General features: G+C 42.6%; 1 protein-coding gene across 1 annotated transcript in view; it reads left to right on the top strand.

Moving 5' to 3' along the window:
* Window positions 1–2,718: 2,718 nt before the first annotated feature.
* The window catches only part of SLC12A2 (solute carrier family 12 (sodium/potassium/chloride transporter), member 2), a 148,457-nt gene continuing 130,250 nt past the window's right edge, over window positions 2,719–20,925 (top strand). Inside the window, exon 1 of the mRNA XM_006870688.1 lies at window positions 2,719–3,462. Within this exon, the coding sequence (XP_006870750.1) occupies window positions 2,719–3,462 (744 nt within the window). The remainder of the gene's footprint in view (window positions 3,463–20,925) is intronic.

Raw genomic sequence — 20,925 nt, forward strand, 5'->3', positions numbered from 1 at the left:
CTCCATGGTCCAAGCCACGCCATTTCTTTCTGTATGGTAATGCCTAACACATCTCCCTGCTTTGGTTTTTGCTTCCACCGTCCTGCTTCAACCTATTTGCAACAAGTCAGCTAGATTATCCTTTAACTGTATGCCAGGTAATGACACTCCTCTGTTGAAACCTTCCAATGACTTGCCATCTCACTCAGAATAAAAGTCAAAGTATTTCCAGTAGCCAGTAAGGTCCTATGCATTCTGACCATGCATCAAACCCTCCCTCCAAACTTGTTGACCACATTTTCTTTTCTCCTCCCCATCTCCTAAGCAGCTCCAGCCACACATGACTGTGTTCAATCCCATACACATCAAGCCTGCTACCAACTTTGGGTCTTTTCCTCTGTTTGGAAATGCTCAGATCACTCATGAAGAGCATCACTGACCATATTACGGAAAATTTCAACACTCCCAGCTCATACACAAATCTCAATTTCCTTTCCACAGCACTTAGCACTAACATGCTATATATTTTATCTACATAGTGTATCTACTTAGTGTATCCTGGTGTGGCACTATAGGATAAGCACTGAACTGCTAGCCACCAGGTGCTCCTTGGAAAGCCGAAACAGGGTTGCTGTGAGTCAGAATTGACTCTATGGCACTTAACAACAATAACAAGTGTATCTCTCACATTAGAATATGAGCTCCAGATGAGAGAAGGGGTTGTCCATTTTGTTGCTACATCCCCAGAACCCAAAGCTGCTTAATAGTAGGTATTCAACATTCCTTCAGTTAAATGCCAACAGCAACCATATTAGCTTTGTAGTTGAAAGGTACCACACAGATGAGTTAAGGAAGCAATCTTCTAGAAGAAACAACATGGTTGACTACTCTGGCCTCTTTTAGCTACTAAAGCTAAAAAGGTATTTTAAAAATACTGGCATTATGATCCAAGATGTTTCTTCTGTATCTTTAAAGCAGAGACGATAAAACAGCTGCAAAGTTGTCAGAATTAAACAAGATCATGGATATGATCATTTTTAAAAAATTGCTTGATTACTGCGTTTTTTAGTGCTTTCAAACAGCTTTGCAAACTCAGGCTCTTTGATCAAGCTTCAAGGATTCAGCAGAGGATGTTTTCCTCTATAAAAATTTTAAATGCATATAGATAAAACAAATAAAAGAGAAGTTATCTGAGAAAGTCATTTATTGTTGTTAGTTTTTTACTTAGGGCTTTTGGCTGAATTTAGGTTAAAAATGGACTCTGTTAAGCAAATTGGAAAATAATGATTTCCCCCTATATGTTACAGAAAAGAAAGTAAGCCAGCAGAGGAGTATCATTCTTTTCTTTTAGGACAGAACAGTTCTTCACAAACTGAGCCAAGTAGAAACTTCATGATCCTATAGCACCATACTCGAGTGTAGTTATTCTTTGAATATTGAGCTACCAATCGTATTTGGGAAATCCTCAAATTAAAAAATAGTTTTGAAACAATATCACAACAGTCCTCTTCTAATCAAACATCACAGCTTTTAAAATAAAGGTGTCATTAGACATGTGGACACACCCACAGTATCACGAATGGAATTAATGTATAGTTATGCAAATCTACATCTGCCAGGCAAGGTTAAGTCCATTGCCTCAAAGACTGCACAGAGGAAATCCCTGTCTCCCCCTAGGCTCAAGCTTGGAGTGAGTGCGGTTAGTAGCTGCAGCTGGCATCCGAGGCAGGCCTTCCTGGTCTGCACAGCTCGCCCGTGTCTCCGGAAGCGCCAGCGCGTTGGACGGGAAAGCCCCAGCATCACCCAAAGAACAAGGGGCCTCTGGCGGCTCCAGCTCAACTTCGGGTACCACCGCCCGGGGGATGGGGGTGGGGGTAGTGGCTCTTTCGCCCTGCAGCATCTCGCGAGATTTCGCCGGCTTTATACAAGTACTGCGCGTTCAGAACTTAAAAAAAAAAGAAAGAAAGAAAGAAAGAAAAGCAAGCCGGCGAGATTCCTAGGAGCTACCGACGTGGTGGCAGCTGCCGCAGGAGCGTCTACTACCGGCGCGCGCCGAGGCAGGGCCTGCACGGCGTTTCGTCCGCCGGGCCGGGCGCCGTCTTGCAGCCCTGTGACTTGGGGCTTGCCAGTTCATTGACGCGCGGACCCAGGGACGGTAGAGGGGGAGGCTGCTTGGGCGCCCGCTCCTTTCAGCCGCAGAGTAGGGCGTGGGGAGGAGGTGGAAGAGTGGGAGGAGGACGACGAAGGGGAGGTAGCGGAGTAGAGATCTTCCCGGGGAAGGGGCGCGCGGCCGCGCCAGTCCCTTGATCACGCTGCTCACGGACTGGCTGGACGCGACCCCTGTGAAGTCATCTCTCCGGTGGGATTACGTTGAAGCCCCGGAGGGCCGGGACGCCGGGGGAGCGTACGCCGCGCGCCATTGCGGGACCGCGGGTGGGCGGGCTGAGGGGCGGAGGAGTCGCCGGCCCCGCCTCCCGCGTGCTGCAACCCGGACTGCAGTCACAGCGGCTCCGCGGAGGCTTTAAACAGCGGGGCCCGCCCCGAGCCCGCTTCACTCGCGCGCTGACTCGACTGCCGGCGGCGTTTGTGCCGGCCTGGGCTAGCGGCGGCAGGCGGCCGACTGAGTGAGCGACTCCTTCACCTGGCATTGTCACCGCGGCTATCGCCGTTCCGGAGCGAGGAGGGCCATTAGCCCGCGACGTCCGCCCGGCTCTTCGTGTTCGCAGGTGGTCGGGCAGGATGGAACCAGGGCCCACGGCGCCCTCCTCAGGCGCCCTAAGGCCGGCAGGGCCCGAGGAGACGCCGCCTGCCGCCGCGCTAGCCGCTGCCGGGGTGGACTTGCCCGGCACGGCCGTGCCCTCGGCGCCGGAGGATGCTGTGGCCGCGAGCCGGGGCGGCGGCGGGGTCCGCGGTGAAGGCGTCGCAGCAGCTGGGGATGGACTGGGACGACCTCTGGGGCCCACCCCGAGCCAGAGCCGCTTTCAGGTGGACCTGGTCTCCGAGAGTGCCGGGAGGGCTGCTGCTGCGGCGGCCGCTGCTGCGGCGGCGGCCGCCGGGACAGGGGGCAAGGAGACCCCCGCAGCCGAAAAGGCCACTGGAGGGAGCGGGCAGACCAAGGGCAGTGAGGAAGCCAAGGGCCGCTTCCGCGTGAACTTCGTGGATCCGGCTGCTTCCTCGGCAGACGAGAGCTTGTCTGATGCTGCGGGGATCGGCGGTGACGGACCTAACGTGAGCTTCCAGAACGGCGGGGACACGGTGCTGAGTGAGGGCAGTAGTCTGCACTCGGGCGGCGGCGGCAGCGGCAGCGGGCACCACCACCACTATTACTATGACACTCACACCAACACTTACTACCTGCGTACCTTTGGCCACAACACCATGGACGCCGTGCCGAGGATCGACCACTACCGGCACACCGTCGCGCAGCTGGGCGAAAAGCTGCTCCGTCCCAGTTTGGCGGAGCTCCACGACGAGCTGGAAAAGGTGAGCTTACCGGCTCCCTCCCCAACGCTCCTTCCTTCCCTCTTTCCTTCCCAGATCGCTGATCCGCGCTGACCCTGGGATGTGGCTGCAGCCCTCCCCGGGGGGAGGTGACGGGAATGAAAGCGCAAGGCTTTCTGCATCTCTGGATTCAGCTGTCAGGTTGGAATTGCAGAGGAATGTAACCTAATCTCGTCAAAGTTTTGCAGCGGGTTAGAGGCTGCACTTAACCGTCTCATCCAGTTATGTTTCTTTTACGTTTGCTTTCTCACCCAGGCTGCTTTGATGGCAGTATTGTTTGTGCCCACAACTCCCCTCATTGGAAGGAAGTGTTCAAGAGGTTTAGGTGTGGACATATTTAGGAAGAGAATGGAGCGCACCTACCATTTGTGCCCATTTTAAACTTATGTATATCCATTAGGGAGCCCTAGAGAAAGAACGTTTGTATTTTTAAGGAAAATCTTAATACAGGGTGTATTTGTGGTCTATGAATTATTAAACCTCAATTCTTGCAAACATGAATATGCAAAAGGTCGTAGAAATCATAAATCTTGGAATATGCTGTTCCTGATGATGCCATAAATTTTACTTGTAATATAAACCTTTTGAGAGGGGACTATATGGAGGTGGGGGATCAGGGTCTTTGGAAACAAAGAAACAAAAATTTTTTTTTTTTTTTTTTTAATGAAGAAGGTCTCGAAAGTTCTTCCTGTGTCTGCAAAAACAGCTATACATTTTGGACAGGACACCACCCCTATTTATTTTTTTCTCCCCTTATTTTTGTTTGTTTTGTTATTGTTGAGCTCATTAACTCTTCATTTCTGTAATTCTCTTTTTTATGGCCTCATAAGACTTATTTCTTTATGGTTCCTGGATCGTTAATTGAGATAACGTTGATGCTTGCTTTTGAGATTTAGTTAATAATTAACTTTTTTATGAGTCGGTATTGCCTTGAAGTCTGCATGTACAAGTGTATAATGACTATATTGATGGAATTCTGTAAATGGCCAAGTTGGTACCAGCAGGAAGAAATGATTATAGTTTGTTGTTGTTGTTGTTAAGTACCTTGGAATGGGTTCCGACTCATAGTGACCCTGCACAGGGTTTCCGAGGTTGCAAATCTTTACGGGAGCAGAAAGCCTCATCTTTCTTCTGCGGAACAGCTGGTAGTTTCGAACTGCTGACCTTGAGGTTAGCAGCCCAATTCGTAACCATTACGCTACCAGAGGTCTTTTTAAATCCAGAATGTAAGTGATTTATTTTGGAAATGATTGCTTTATTTCAGACATTAATTTCACAGAAGAGGATATTTGTCCCAAGGTTTGATAATGTAATATTCACTCAGTTTGAAATAATTACAAAGGTCCCAACTCTTACAGCTTATTGATTGTTTAAAAGCCTGACATCATTTAGTTCCTGGCATGATGCTGTAAGATTAGCACTGGGCTTTGAACTAGAAGGTTGGTGGTCCAAACCCACCAGCTGCTCCTCAGAAACCCTATATAGGGTCCCTAAGAGTTGGAACCAACGCAAGGGCATTTAACAAAAGTACTACTCCTATGCCATTGTAGTATTTTGTCTTGTCAGCAGCAAAACCACTTCTATTCATACTCCTTGTTTCTTTCAAATCTTATTACTTTCTTATGCAAGTCCAAAATCTGCAGACTAAAGTAGATACGAGGTGATAATTTTCCTTTTCTTTGAGTGTTTTACTATTGAAAATATTACACAGGTGTAATATTTCAGATTTCTTTAAAGCGGCACAGTTCTGTAGTAGTAGTAAAGCAATCAGCTTGATTTTTAGAAAGTTTGTTTTTAATTGTTTTAGAAAGACTTTAGAGACTTTGAAACTTGCTCTTGAATGTAAATTGTTGTTGTTAAGTGCCATCAAGTGGTTCTGACTCATAGTGACCCTGTATAGAATTTCCGTGGAGCGGCTGGTGGGATTGAACTATCGACCTTGTGATTAGCAGCCCAGTGCTTATCCTACAGCGCCACACCAGGCTGAAGCAAAAGAAGAAATCATTAAGTAAAAAAGCTGAACAGAAGATTTCAACAACCTTGAACTTCTATGCATTTTAGCAACTTTTTGTAATTTCAAATTCAGTTCTTTCAATTTACAAAGCTCTTCAAGTTTCATTCAGCTTTTTATAGTTGTATATGTGTGTGTGGTCTGATTGGTGGTGGTGGTGGTTATGTGCTGTGGAGTCATTTCCATCTCATAGCGACCCTGTACAGGGTTTCCGAAGGAGCTCTGGTAGTGTAGTGGTTACGAATCGGACTGTGAACCACAAGGTCAGCAGTTTGAAACCACCAGTTGTTCCGTGGGAGAAAGATGAGGCTTTCTACTCCCGTAAAGATTTACAGCCTCGGAAACCCTGCTGTTGTTGTTGTTATGTGCCTTGGAGCCGGTTCCGACTCATAGTGACCCTGTACAGGGTTTCTGAGTCTGTGAATCTTTACGGGAGCAGAAAGCCTCATCTTTCAAACTGCTGACCTTGCGGTCTGATTAGTAACCACTACACTACCAGAGCTCCTTGTGATCTGATTACAGTGTCTTAAAAATATATATACATCACCTGTTGAGCTGTGTGGTAGTTGAAGAAGTTACCCAAATGCCCCAGCCATTTCAGCTTTCAGTGTTATTGTGAATATTAGGAATCTAACATTTAAGATCAAGCTGTTAATGCTATTTGCTATCGAGTCGGTTCTGGCTCACAGCAACCCTGTATAGGGGCTTCCGAGGAGCAGTTGGTAGGTTTTACCTGTGGACCTTGTGTTTCGAAGCCCTGTGCTCTTCTACAGGTGCACACACTAATGTAGTTATTATTTCACTTTGTATTTGTCCCTCAGAAAGTAGTAGTGTTATATGTTAGGACTTCCATTTTAGATTCTCTCATATACTTAGTTGAATGTAATATGTAAATTAATGTGTTCGAGTTTTTTGTAACAGGCCGGTGGTGGTGGTGTTAAGTGCTGTTGAGGTGATTTCAACACCTAGTGACCCTATGTAGGGTTTCCAAGCAAGCAGCTGGTGAGTTTGAACCGCTGATCTTGTGGTTAGCAGTCTAGTGCTTATCTATGATGTTTTATTTGTATATAAAATAATACATAGGCATATATGTATATATATATATATATATTTAGGTCTTTTATGGCCAACAAATAAGGTACATTAGGTTACTTAGGCACTGTTGTTATTAAGTGCCATCAAGTCAATTCTGATTTATAGCGACCTTTTATATGATTTCCAAGGTGCAACTAGTGGGTTTGAACCGCCAACCTTGCAGTTAGCAGTCTAATGTTCATCTTACAGTGCCACACCAACACTCCTACTTAAGCCTAGAACCACACATTGAAGATGCTTTATGTAGAATTCTAGCAAGTGGATTAAAGAAATGTGTGATGTTAAGTAGTATACCATGGTGATAGAGCGACACCACTGGGGGAGCTGGTAAGGGGAGGAGGACATAGGTTGGCTCGATCATCTGGAGTTGGGCTTCACTCTGTCTAGATTGACTCTTAGCTTCTTAAAACCTTTTCTAATGTTTCTAGCTCTCAGTGAATCATGTTAGTTAGAATTTCTGTAATATTTAATTCTAATGCTTGAGTATTGTCATTTTGTCATCACTAAGTCCTGGTGCTGTGGGCTAATGTGCTGGACTGCAAAGTCATTTGAACCACAAGGTCAGTGCTTCAAGCTCACCAGCTGCTCCTTGGAAACCCTATATAGGGTCGCTATGGGTCGGAACCGACTCAGTGGCACTTAACAACAACAAGTGTTTTTCTAAATTTGTTAGGAGCTATAAAGAACAAAAAAATTAAAAGACAAATTCTCTAGAATTATACTGTCATCTTTCCAGTTGAATTACTTTCCAAATGCAGTGCTGTGACATAGTATTTTGTCTAAATATTCAAGGGAGGGGGATGGTGCATCATCTTTCTGTATACTCTGTATCCTTTCTAGAGATGAGGCTCATGATGAATTCTTCACTTATCACATGTTTATTCGAGGGGGATGTCTTTTAAAAAAATGTTGTCCACCTGCTGTAGCATTGTGGGGTGATGCAATGATTAGCAGAACAGATATTGCTTCTGCTTAAACAGATATTAACCAAATAATTATTATTTGATTCCTATGACAGAAAATTGTAGAATGTTAGTGAGGTTGTAATAGGACCTAATCTTGGTGGAGATATTGAGGAGGCTTTTTTCATGAAGTGTGTGAGACTTGCAGGGTAAATTGACAATAAGACGGAAGAACATTCCAGGCCAAAGGAGCAGCATATGTGAAGGTAGTGAAGCGAGAAAGTGCTTGATGTGTTAAAAAACTAAAAGAAGGCCAGTGCAGGAAGATCTGGAAGGGTTTGTGTGAGGAAGAAACATGATGTGTTTTAGCAGCCCCTCTTGGTGAAGAATGGATTGGCAGGGAAAGATTAGAAGTAGGGCAAGCAAGCTATTACTGTGTTCTGGGTTAGAGCCACTCAGAGTTGGTGGCAGAATTCATTGGATGTGGGGTGGATTGGATGTGGAAGAGAAAGGGAAGCTGATTCCAGGTTTTGAAGTTGAGTAGATGATGGTTTTGTTGTCTGAGATGGGAAAGACTTGGAGGAAGAATAGATTGGGGAGAAAAGGAAGAGTTTGGATTGAGTTGTTGGTATTGTTTAGTGACGGCCAGTCAATTCTGACTCATAGCAACCCTGTATCATATTTCAGAGGTGTGGCTAGTGAGTTCGAACCCATCTTGCAGTCCAATGTTTTATCACACATATCTTATTCCGCGAGTCATTTTGAGAAATGAAGGGATGGTGTGTAAAACCCTGGATGAAATTGATAAACAACTTCAGAATACATGATTGAGGCTTGTTAGGTGCCATCGAGTTGGTTCCACCTTTACCTTAGATATAATACAAGTTCAGTTCCAGACCACTGCCAATAAAGCAAGGTGTGTGTTGGTTTCCCAGTCATATAAAAGTTATGGTTACACTATCTTGTAGTCAACCAAGTAGCATTTTGAAAGGTTTGAAATACTGTGAGGATTACTAGAATGTGATACAGAGGCACAAAGTGAACAGATGCTGTTGGAAAATAAGGCCAATAGGCTTGCTCAGCACAGGGTTGCCACAAACCTTCCATTGTAAAATTTGCACTATTTGCAAAGTGCAATAAAATGACACAAGTGAAACACTTCCAGGCCTTGTCCCAGCCTCACGATTGCTGCTTGAACTCACGGTTGCAGCCACTATCAGTCCATATCACTGAAGTTCTTTCTCTTTTTTTGGCATAGTGATAGATAATCCATAGTAATTACTGCTGAGTTAAAAGCATTATTAAAACAGTTTTTTATGTCAGTGTTATCTTTATAATTATCCTTAGACCAAGGCTGATGGTATGTCAAGTCCTTGGATAAAGACTCTAAGGAGGAAGGTAAAGGGAACAACTATATCCAGAGTCTTATACTTCACTGAGCTAGTGGTTGTTTTTTTTTTTTTTTTTTTTTTAAATTTACTTCTGAAGAAATAGGTCTTATACACATTTTACTCATGATAAAATGGGCTCAGAGAAGCTGAAAAAATTGCTTACAGAAAGTGGTGCAGCTGGGATTCACACCCAGGTTTTTCTGACTTTAAGTCTGGAATTAATAACCTGCAACTACTCTGAGAAGACAAGGGATGATGAGGATTACCACCATCTTCTCTCCACCCCGGCCTCCTGAAAGTGAAATGAGTGTGTAACAGAGAAATGAGGATGTAGTGATGTTGAAACATGATGTCTCCCTGGTAGCGTAGTGGCTACGAATTGGGCTGCCGACCTCAGGGTCAGCAGTTTGAAACTACCAGCTGTTCCGCGGGAGAAAGATGAGGCTTTCTGCTCTCATAAAGAATTATAGTCTTGGAAACCCCATACAGGGTTGCTAGGAGTAGTAACCGACTCCAAGGCACATCACCACCACCACCCCCAGCACTATGTAGTTTGGCTTTCCCTGTTTCCATTCTTGCCCTTGCCAACCCATTCTCCACCCAGCAGCCACTGTGACTCCCTCACAGAAAACTCTTGAATAGTGTTTCTTTTTAGTTTCTTAGTACTACTATAACAGAAATATCACCAGTGAGTGACTTTAAAGAGCAGACGTTTTATTTTCTCGTGTTTGGAGGCTAAAAGTGCAAATTCAGGACTTCTCCTCGTGCAGACTCTAGGGAGAAGATACTTGTCACTCCCCACTTCTGTAGTCCTGGCATTTTGGTTCCTACGAGACCTTTATGTGGCTTCATTTTACTTGGAAACTTAATCAATGCCTATGGAAACAGCAGCTAAGAAATCAAAAGACATATTGCATTGGGAAAATATGCTGTAAAAGACCTCTGGAAAGTGTTAAATATAAAGAACAAAGATGTCACTTTGAGGACTAAGGTGTTCCTGACCCAAACCAGGCTATTTTCAATTGACTGGTATGCATGCAAAAGCTGGACAGTGAATAAGGAAGAGAGAAGAGTCGATAATATCTTTCCCCATTTGTCCTTGCTGAGTATCTGACATTACTTATAACTCAAGAGTAATTAGGTATTTCCTATGAGTAGGGCACACCCTACACTGATAGGATCTTGTTGACATGCCCAAGAAAATCCTATTCCCACAGGTATAAATGTTAGGATTCCGACATCTATTTTGTTGGTAGGTGTCATTGAGTCAGTTCTGACTCACAGCGATCCTATGTACAACAGAAGGAAACACTGCCTGGTCTTGTGCCTCACAGTTGTTATGTTTTAGCCCATTGTTACTGCTTATATGTTAATCGTTTAAGTTCTTAACCCTTTTTCGCTAACCTCTCACTTGACCAAACATGATGTCCTTCTCCAGTGTCTGGTTTCTCCTGACAATGTTTCCGAGAAGCAAACTGGCTGTACTTCTTCCAAAACAGATTTTGTTTGTTCTTTCAGCAGTTCACTATACTTTCAATAATTTTTGCCAGCACCATAACTCAGTGCATCGATTCTTCTCCTGTCCTCCTTATCTATCGTCCGGCTTTTGCACGCATATGAGGTGATTGACAATATCATGGCTTAGGTCAGAAACACCTAAGTCCTCAGAGTGACATCTTTGCTTTGTAACACTTTCAAGAGTTCTTTTGCAGCACATGTGTCCAATGCAGTATGTTTGGTTTCTTGGCTGCTGCTTCTGTGGACATTGATTGAGGTTCCAAGTAAAGTTAAATCTTTGACAGCCTCAGTATTTTCTTAGTTTATCATGATGTTATTTATCGGTCCAGTTTTGAGCAATTTTGTTCTTTGCATTGAGTTGTAATTCATACTGAAGGCTGTATTCTTTGCCTACTTCTTTTTTTTTCATTGTGAACTAATTAATAGTTTAAATGGGAGAACATCGGCTTTACACCATCATTTCATTGCAATGATTACAGTCTCCTCCGTGCATCACCATTCAACAGTGTTTGCTTCCATTCCATCTGTTTTTTTTGTTTGTTTTTTTTTGCGGGGGGAGAGGGGGGATGTAAACAAAAAAAACTCGAATATATAATAATTTAAACAACCAAAGGACACATTCTGCAAGCCTGCTTCCTGGCCACCAGCTCTCAGTCCCTCCCTTTCCATGAGTCCAGAGTCCTCAGCTACTCCCTCTCTCCATGTCCTCATCTCTGCCTTCATCTCTGGTGTCCCTGCTTCTCTGGATAAAGTCCCGCATTCTGCTTGTACTCTTCTCCCTTGATGGTCCTAGGGTCCGCTGTTTCTGGACGGTAAGATTAACTACTCCCCTGTTTTTGTTAAAAACTTCTACCTTTACAGTTGTGACAGTCGCAGTTAGTTATGATAACAATTACTATTAAATCATAAGAATCTTATCTCCATCTCTTTTCACCAGACCCATCTTGACAAGATGAAAATTATTCAGTGGGGACTCTTATCTTCCCCCGCACACTTTTAAACTAAACTCCCTTTTGAAAACTTACAAGCCAATCTGAAGGCTGTATTCCTTGATTATCATCTGTAAGTGCTTCAAGTCCTCTTGCTTTCAACAAGCAAGGTTGTATCTTCTACATATAACAAGGTTATTAATGAGTCTTCTTCCAGTCCTGATCCTGGGTGTTTCTTCATAGAATCCAGTTTCTTAGATTGTTTACTCTGCATACAGATTGAGTAAGTATGGTGAAGGGATGCAACCCTGACACACAACTTTTCTGATTTTAAATCATATATTTCTGGGGGGTACAATTCTATCTGTAACAGCTTCCTACTGCATTAATACCAGCTGCTTTTTGGAAATCATATACAAAGTACACTATGAGTTAGAACCAACTCATTGACACACAGCAATAACGAAATTGCATTAATGATAAAATCTTCACTTTTTTTTTTTTTTTTTCAGTTCTTTGTACATATCAAATACTTTCTCGACTTACTCCTTTCACATATGCCATACATTTGGCCTGAAATATTCTGCCTTATTGTCAATTTATTCTTCATATCTCAACTTTAGCACTGCACTTACTGAGCTTGTGTCTCATTTATCTCTATACATGCAGAATACGCAAGTGCATTCTAGGGGGCAGGTCCTCCCATTTAACAAGGATTTCTAAGTAAAATACTAAACAAGTTTACTAACTTCTCTAATTGTTTTTGTTGTTAAGTGCCATAAAGTCGGTTCCGACTCATAGCGACTCTGTATAGAGTTTCTAAGGAGCAGCTGGTGAGCTTGAACTGCCAACCTTGCGATTCATATGGCTTTGCAGTCTGGCGCATTAACCCACAGCACCACACCGGGACTCCAGAATTGCTATTGTTGTTGTTGTTGAGTGCCGCAGAGTCGGTTCCTACTCATAGTGACCCTGCACAGGGTTTCTGAGGCTGCACATCTTTACGGGAGCAGAAAACCTTATCTTTCTCCATGGACCAGCTGGTAGTTTCGAACTGCTGACCTTGAGGTTAGCAGCCTGATTCGTAACCACTAAGCTACCAGAGCTCCTATAATACATACCGTTATTTCTCTGAGAAAGCTGTGTTGATTACTGAAGAATTCATTCCACAATCACTACTAATCGCTTCACCACATAGCTTGAATCTTTGAAGATCACACTGGATAGGCCACATCTAAGGGGTAGAGAGTATAGTGACTTATAGGACTGAGTAAAGGAGGAGAGGAGAGGAGAGGCCCTGATAAAAATATTTTAGTGTGCTAAAGGAGCTCTGGTAGCGTAGGGGTTACGAATCGGGCTGCGAACTGCAAGGTCAGCAGTTCGAAACTACCAGCTGTTCGACGAGAGAAAGATGAGGCGTTCTGCTCCCTTAAAGATTTACAGCCTCAGAAACCCTGTACAGGGTGGCTATGAGTCAGAACCGAGTCCACGGCACATAACAACAACAAAGTCAGATTTGGTCACAGTTTTGCCAAGGGCTGTACCACTCCGTCATCTTGCCTGCTATATCCCTGCTAACCTCTGCCAAAGACCAATTTACTCATAATTACTAAGTAGTCCCAAATCCTAAAATTTATCTTTCCTTTAAATCAGGTAGTCATTTGGTGTGCATTTCCCAAGTGTGCACTGCCTGACACAGGAGAAGGAAAGATCAGTTTTGAGATTTAAAATGTGACAAAAAAAAAATCTATACAGTGTTAATCATAATTGAGGTCTTCTCTATGTGCATTTGTGTTTGAGTAGAAACACAAATGAGTATATTTTGAATCTTGTGAGACTGGCATGTAAAAGACCAAAATAGTATTTCTTGATTTTTATGTGTGGTGTGCTTTTGCTTTTAGTGATTTCAAACTCTATGTTTTATATGTGTGTTTGGGAAACTATTAATGAAGTTGACTCCATGCTGAAGTGAAATGGATTTGAATTCAGTTATTCAACACATCCTTACTGAGCACCACCAACAGCATAGTCAGATATTACAGCAGTGAGCAAAACAAAGTCATGAGACTTTCACTCTAGTGCTAACAAACTCATTGCCATCAACTCAAATTCTCACTCAGAGCAATCCAGTAGGACAGAGTAGAACTGTGTTCTTGTTAGGTGTCGTGGAGTCGGTTCTGACTTGTAGCGACCCTGTACAGGGTTTCTGAGGCTGTAAATCTTTACAGGAGCAGAATAGCTCATCTTTCTTCCATAGAACCGCTGGTAGTTTTGAACTGCTGACCATGAAATTAGCAGCCCGATTCGTAACCACTATGTAGAGGGTTTCTAATGCAGTAAATCTTTACAGAAGCAGATTGCCACATCTTTCTCCCACAGATCGGCTGGTGGATTTGAACTGCCTCCTTTTCAGTTAGTAGCTGAGCACTTTAACCATGGTGCCACTAGTGCTGACGAAGAATCTACTGGTAAGCAATAACCAAGCAGGTCAGATTTTAAGTGTTGTGAAGGGAGTTAAAGCAGAGTAAGATGGACGGACAGTGGTGGTTGGGGTTGTAGGTACTGTTTATATCTAGTTGTGAGGGAAGGGCTCTGATAGACACCTAAAGAGGAGGAGGAATTACCCCTGCAAATATTTGGGACATTCTAGGCAGAAGAATAGCTAACATAAAGACTGAGGTGGGGTATGCTTGGTATGATTACAAAAACAAAGTCAGCAAAACGGAATTGCCCTGAGGGAGAGTGATAGGCGCCATCAGAGCAGTAGTAGTGGTGGTTGTTGCCGTGGAGTTGGTTCCGACTCGTAGTGAGGACCCTACACAGGGTTTCCGAGGCTGCAAGTCTTTATGGGAGCAGAAAGCCTCATCTTTCTCCCATGGAACAGCTGGTAGTTTTGAACTGCTGACCTTGCGGTTCATAGCCTGATTCATAACCATTACGCTACCAGAGAGCAGTAGTGAGTGAGGATAAGATAATGCATGTAGTGCCTTTTAGACCAGGATAAGGATTTAGGATTTTACTCTGATTGACAGGGAGCCGTTGGAAGGTTTTGAGTACAGACTTGGTATGATCTGTTTTTTAAAACTCCGATTGCAGTGTGGACAATATATGGTTAAAGAGACAGACAAGAGTGGAAGCAGAAAGGCTTATTGCATTGGTTCCGTTAAAATGGATGTTGCTGTATGCTGTTGAATCAGTTCTGACCCTGTGTAGACTTTCTGAGGCTGCAAATCTTTTCTTCCACAGAGCAGCTTAGAAGCTAGCAATCAAATTCAGAGTGCCAGCTCTAGAGGAAATGTTAAAATTATTTTTTAAAAAACACTTTTATTTGCATTTTAGTATAAGCTTAATTTACTCCTGAGCCAGAAATTTTTGTTCTTCAGTTTTTTTCTGAGCTAACCTCTTCTTCTGGTTTAGGAACAATTTGTTCCTTTTCAATGTTACCATGAGCTCTATATGTGCAGCAGTTCATCTTGGGGGACTTGTTCATCTGAAGGTGTTCAATGATCAGAGAATCCACATTTAAACTTTTAAGTTCACCATTGCTCTCTGCAGTTTTAAGCATGAGTGGCAAAAATTCAACACTTTATGGGCCATCGATCCTGTGTCCCATCCCACTGGTTGGCCTGCACACACCTACCAACTCTACCATTGTAATATCAGAATATACATTGCTTCTGCAAAATCACATCTGTCAGATATTTAGTGACTTTTCAGATGTGCATACCCTTAATGGTCCAGGCAGTTTCATTGGTATTCTTAAAATGGACCCAAAGATTTGAACCTATTGATTTATATGAGTTTTTGGGGGTTTTCTGGGTCCAGTGAGTTGTTGTTATGTGCTTTCTTATGTAGGTCCCAACTCATAGTGACCCTGTATAGGGGCTTCCTACGCTTTAAATATTCATGGCAACAGAAAGCCTCATTTTCCTCCCGAGGAGTGGCTGGCAGGTTTGAACTGAGAACCTTGTGGTTCCAGTCCAGTGCTAATCGTATGGAGCCTCTGCGCTTGGGTCCAGTGTTTAGTGAACCATTTTACTTACTGGAAAAGAGCAATGATAGTGTTTAATAAGGCAGTAGTGGTTGATACAGACTCAGATTCTGGGTGTATTTCAAAGGTTATGTTGTGATTTGCTGACGGTATAGGAAAGGGTTGCATGAAGAAGAATTAAGCATTGTGGCAGGGTTTTCTGCCTGTTTATAATGAAGTTGATATTTGCAAAGATGGGGAACTGTGCAAAGAACAGATTTCAGAGGTGGCCGTAAGAGTTAGTTTTCATTCTCCAGATAACTTCTGTTGTTGTTAGCATCTGTAGAGCTCATCCTCAACTCATGTGACCCCTTGCACAACATATTGAATTGCTGTCTAGTACTGTTGGTATCAATAGGGTTTTCATTGACTAATTTCAGAATTTGATTTCCAGACCTTTCTTTCTAGCCATTCTTAGCCTGGAAGCTCCACTGAAATCTGGTCAGAATTGTGGTGGTGATTGTGTGCTGTGGAGTCGGTTTCAGCTCATAGCAACCCTTTATGTAAATCTTTATGGAAGTAAAAAGCCTTATCTTTCTCGCTTAGAGCAGCTGGTATTTTCTAACTGCGCACCTTGTGACTAGCAGGCCGACTTATCACCCACTACATTACCAGAGTTCCTTGCAGCATGAAACCCTCACTGAGAGACTGCATTGACTGGGAATTGACCTTGGGCCTTCCATTTTGTTGTTGTTGTTAGGTGCCATCGAGTTGGTACCAGCTTATAGCAACCATATGTACAACAGAACGAAACACTGCCTAGTCCAGTGCCAATCTCACAGTCGTTGTTAAACTTGAGCCCATTGCTGCTGCCACTGTGCCAATCCAGCTCACTGGGGATCTTCTTTTTTTTGCTGACCCTCCACATTACCAAGCATGATATTCTTCTCCAGGGACTGGTCCCTTCTGATTATATATCTGAAGTATAAGAGACAAAGTTTGGCCATGTGGCTTCTGAGGAGCATTCCAATCTGTGTACTTCTTCCAACACAGATTTATTTGTTCTTTTGGAGGTCCGTGGTACTTTTAATATTCTCCTCCAACACTATTAACTCAAATGCATCAATTCTTTTGTGGTCTTTATTCATTGTCCAGCTTCTGGTAGCATAGTGGTTGTGAGTCGGGCTGCGAACCTTAAGGTCAGCAGTTCGAAACTACCAGCTGTTCCACGGGATAAAGATGAGGCGTTCTGCTCCCATAAAGATTTACAGCCTCGGAAAACCTATACAGGGTTGCTATGAGTAGGTTCCGACTCCACGGCACATAACCACCACCACCAGCCTCCCAGTTGGAAGGTGAGAATTCTACCTTTGAACCACTGTGTTCTCACAAATTACTTCTACAGTTGTTGTTGTTAAGTGCCGTTGAGTCGGTTCCAACCCATAGCGATCCTGTACAGGGTTTCCGAGGGTGTAAATCTTTACGGGATTAGAAAGCCTCATCTTTCTCCCGCGGAGCGGCTGGTAGTTTCAAACCGCTGACCTTAAGGTTCACAGCCCGATTCATAACCACTAAGCTACCAGAGCTCACAGTAGGGAAAATTAATTATAAAATTGCAACTACTGTTTTGATAATAAGAAAGCAGCTTTTAATTTGTAGTATAAAAATGTGCTTTTTGTTTTTTTTCCAAGTAAAGCCATGAAAATTACCAATTTTTTAGAAATGGTGAAAATGATTGGGGGGATTTGTGGATTGAATTCTCAGGTATCAAACATTAGTGAGGGATGAACAAGAAAAACAAAGTTTTCTTACTTAAAATGAAGTTAGTAAGGCTTTCCACTTACATAATGAAAGCTATCATACTGGTGGCTTCTTTTTGTTCCATTTCCCCTAAACCAATAGTGTCTCAAAGCTATTTGAAAATATTTGGAGTTGATAGAGACTTGAGGATTCCTAAGTGGAAGGAGGGCAACATTTGAAAAGCAAAAATATCATAGACTATTTCTTGAAATGTTGACTTTCTCTAGAAAATAATTATGGCTGGTGGAATCATAGTAATCTTGGGCTCAGAAATTCCTCTGCCTTAAATTTTTCCTCTGTGTTTTTTCTGAAGCTCCACAAATAACATACTCATCAATGTTAAGAATACTAGAAACTTCTGCAATGATTCTTATTGAGTTAGTATGAACTAGTTCCTCCATTCAGCTTTAACAAAGTTTGATATATGTCATTTTTGAGCTTTTTTTGGAGTAGATGGTTTGGTAGGGAATACTTGAGTATCAAGTGGAAGAAGAGTTAAGATAATATACTAAGACCCTGGCCCTCCAAGAACCAGGGAAAGAGGTGAAAAATGAATGATCAAACAAATTAATAACGGTAGTTCAGGATTTGGACTAAAGTTGACCATGTCTTGCGAAGAGTTGGGAAGCTCCCAATATGGCATGATTGAGTTGAGGACTCCAGTCCTGAGTTCAGAGGAGCACTCGTTATAGATTCCTAAGAATTTTGTTAGGACTGTCTAGTACAAATATAGGAACTCTGGTAACATAGTGGTTACAAATTGGGCTGCGAACCGCAAGGTCAGCAGTTCGAAACTAGCAGCTGTTCCACAGGAGAAAGATGAGGCTTTCTGCTCCCATAAAGATTTACAGCCTTGGAAACCCTGTACAGGGTCGCTATGAGTCAGAACCGACTCCGTGGCACATAACCAACCAAGGTACACTCAGTACATCTCAGGTTAGGCTAGCCATAGTTCAAGTTCTCAGTAGTCACATGTGACTAATAATTACTATATTGAACAGCATGCATCTGTATAGTAGTTTGCAGTTTGTCATGTCGTATGATTTCTGTTTTTTCCTATGGAGATTTAACTGTTCCCTGTTGTTGTTGTTAGGTGCCATCGAGTCAGTACCAACTCATAGTGACCCTGTGCACAGCAGAATGAAACACTGCTTGATCCTGGGCCAACCTCACTGCTGTTGTCACGCTTGAGTCCATCGATGCTGACACTTGGCCAATCCATCTTGTTGGGGGTCTTCCTCTTTTTCTCTGACTGTCCACCTTACCAAACATGATATCCTTCTCCAAACACCTCTAGTATAGCTTCTGTCCCATGATTTTAACTAAACTGGTGATGGTAGCAGTGTGCTGTCCATTTGGTTCCAACCTGTATAGGATTTCTGAGGCTTTAAATCTTTACGGGAACAGAAAGCTTCACCTTTCTGCCTTGGAATGACTGGTGGATTAGAACTGGAATGACTGGATTAGAACTGCTGACCTTGCCGTTAGCAGCCCAACGCATAACCACTACACGTAATCACTATACCACCAGGGCTCCATTTTACCTAAATTGTTATTGTCAGTGTCGCTAGTGACCTCCCATCCCTATCACCAATTTCAGACTTTTTTTTTTCATTTAGCAGCATTCAACATTCTAGTAACAGTTGATGTTTTTTGAAGTCATCTTGTTACTTCCTTGACTTCAGTAACATCATTCTCTCTTAGTTTTCCTTCTTCTCTAGCTCTTTTTGCCCGATACTTTTTGCAGTTTCCTTTATTTCTATCCTGACCATCCTTAAGACTGAATTCTGACATTTCCTCTTCCTCTTTCTTCTTTTTTCCTTCCCTATGCCTTATCATTTGTATGTTAGTGACTGAAAATTTGATTCCTACCCAGTTTCTCTTTTGAGTTCTGATATCCACTGTCCTCTTAACATTTCTGCCGAAAGTTTCAAAGGTATTCCAGAATCAGAGACTTAGGATTTTCCTCCTCCCCTCCAAAAAACAACAGCTGAGTCCCTCTTCCAATGTGTTTTGTATCTAATGCTGTCACTCTTCATCATGTTATACAAGAAAGAACCCTATGACTTATTCTTAACACTTCTCTTATCCCTCACATCTACTTTTTCACCAATGTCTATCAGTTTCCTAAGTATTTCACTAAATAACTCTTTCCATCTTCACTGCTGCTATCCTAGTTCAAACTGTAGCATCTATTTCTGCAGTGACTTTCTAACTGGGCACTGTGCATTCACTATGCCTTCCCCGCTAATCACTATTGTATCCAGATTGATCTTTTAAAACCCAAGCGGATCATCTCTGTTTAGCATTAGCACCTTCTTTAGTGTTTCAGTTACACAGTGACAAAATACTTCTTTTGGCCACAGGGCCGTTTTACATGACGGTATCTGTGGGACATTCACCCACCCCATATTTGTTGTTGTTGTTATGTGCCGTTGAGTCGGTTCCGACCCATAGCGACCCTGTACAGGGTTTCCGAGACTGTAAATCTTTATGGGAGCAGAAAGCCTCATCTTTCCCCCGTAGAGCGGCAGGTAGTTTCAAACTGCTGACTGTAAGGTTCGCAGCCCGATTCGTGACAACTACGCTACCAGAACTCCTTACCCCATATATATGTACTGTTAACTTATGCATTTATAAGATCTTATCCCAGTCTTTATTGTCTTGAAGGGAGGAAGCCATCACCCTCAGTCCAGGACAGATTCCCTGTGCTTTCCCTTATTTCAAGTTTGTTGTAGTATATTAACATGGCCCATTTGAGCCTTGTCTCTCATCCTTAATTGAAATGAAACTCCATGAGCAGCAGACAGTGTTGTTGCTCACCATTATGTTTTTGTTGTGTGACATTTTGTTGTGTGACGTTGACTTGGTTCCAATTCATAGTGACTCTGTATAGGGTTTCCAAGAGAAGCTGGTGGATTTGAACTGCTGACCTTGAGATTACCAGTCCAGTACTTTGTCCTACAGCATAGGCCTGAGATGGTGGATTCTCAGTCAATACATGTTGAATAATATAGTGACTTCTTTATAAATTAATGTAGTACAAAAGATGCTTAAGCTCTTTTATATGCCTTATATAGGATGATAAGATCATATCCATATGACTACAAGGAAGACCAGTTTAATAATAGAAAGTAATTCAATTTTACACACCACCTACCAATGCCAAAGATGAAGCAATTGACGTTTTTTTTTAACCAAGTTTTGCAGTCTGAAATTGATCAAATCTGCAATCAGTATGCAATGATAATTACTGGTAATTGGAATGCAAAAGTTGGAAACAAGAAGGATCAGGTGAGAGAAACAAAGCCAGAGAGCACATGATAGAATTTTGCAAGACCAACAACTTATTCATTGCATATATTTTCTTTAAAATAACATAAATGTCAGTTATAAACGTGGACCTTACTAGGTGGATACATAGGAATCAAATCAACTTTGATGGGAGAAACACAACATCATCAGTTTACAACAAGGCAGGGTGCTAGGAGCAGATCAATTATGCATATGCAAATTTAATTTGAAGCTGAAGAAGATTATAACAAGTCCAAAAGAGCCAAACTATGACCTTGAGCATATCCCACCTGAATATCAGAGTCAATCTCAAGAATATATTTGATACATTGAACACAAATAACCAAAGACCATAGGAGTTGTGGGCTGGCATCAAGAACATCATACTTGAAGAAAGCAAAAAGTCGTTAAAAAGATGAAAGGAAATAAGTGAATATTTTCTTTAATAAAGATTACCACAAAACTGATTCCTATGAGGTGGATGCCCTAAATACCGAACTTTGCAAATTGCTATACCACTCCATCACCTCTACCA

The sequence above is a fragment of the Chrysochloris asiatica genome, unplaced genomic scaffold (genome assembly GCF_000296735.1).
Source record: "Chrysochloris asiatica unplaced genomic scaffold, ChrAsi1.0 scaffold00147, whole genome shotgun sequence".
Lineage (NCBI taxonomy): Eukaryota > Metazoa > Chordata > Mammalia > Afrosoricida > Chrysochloridae > Chrysochloris > Chrysochloris asiatica.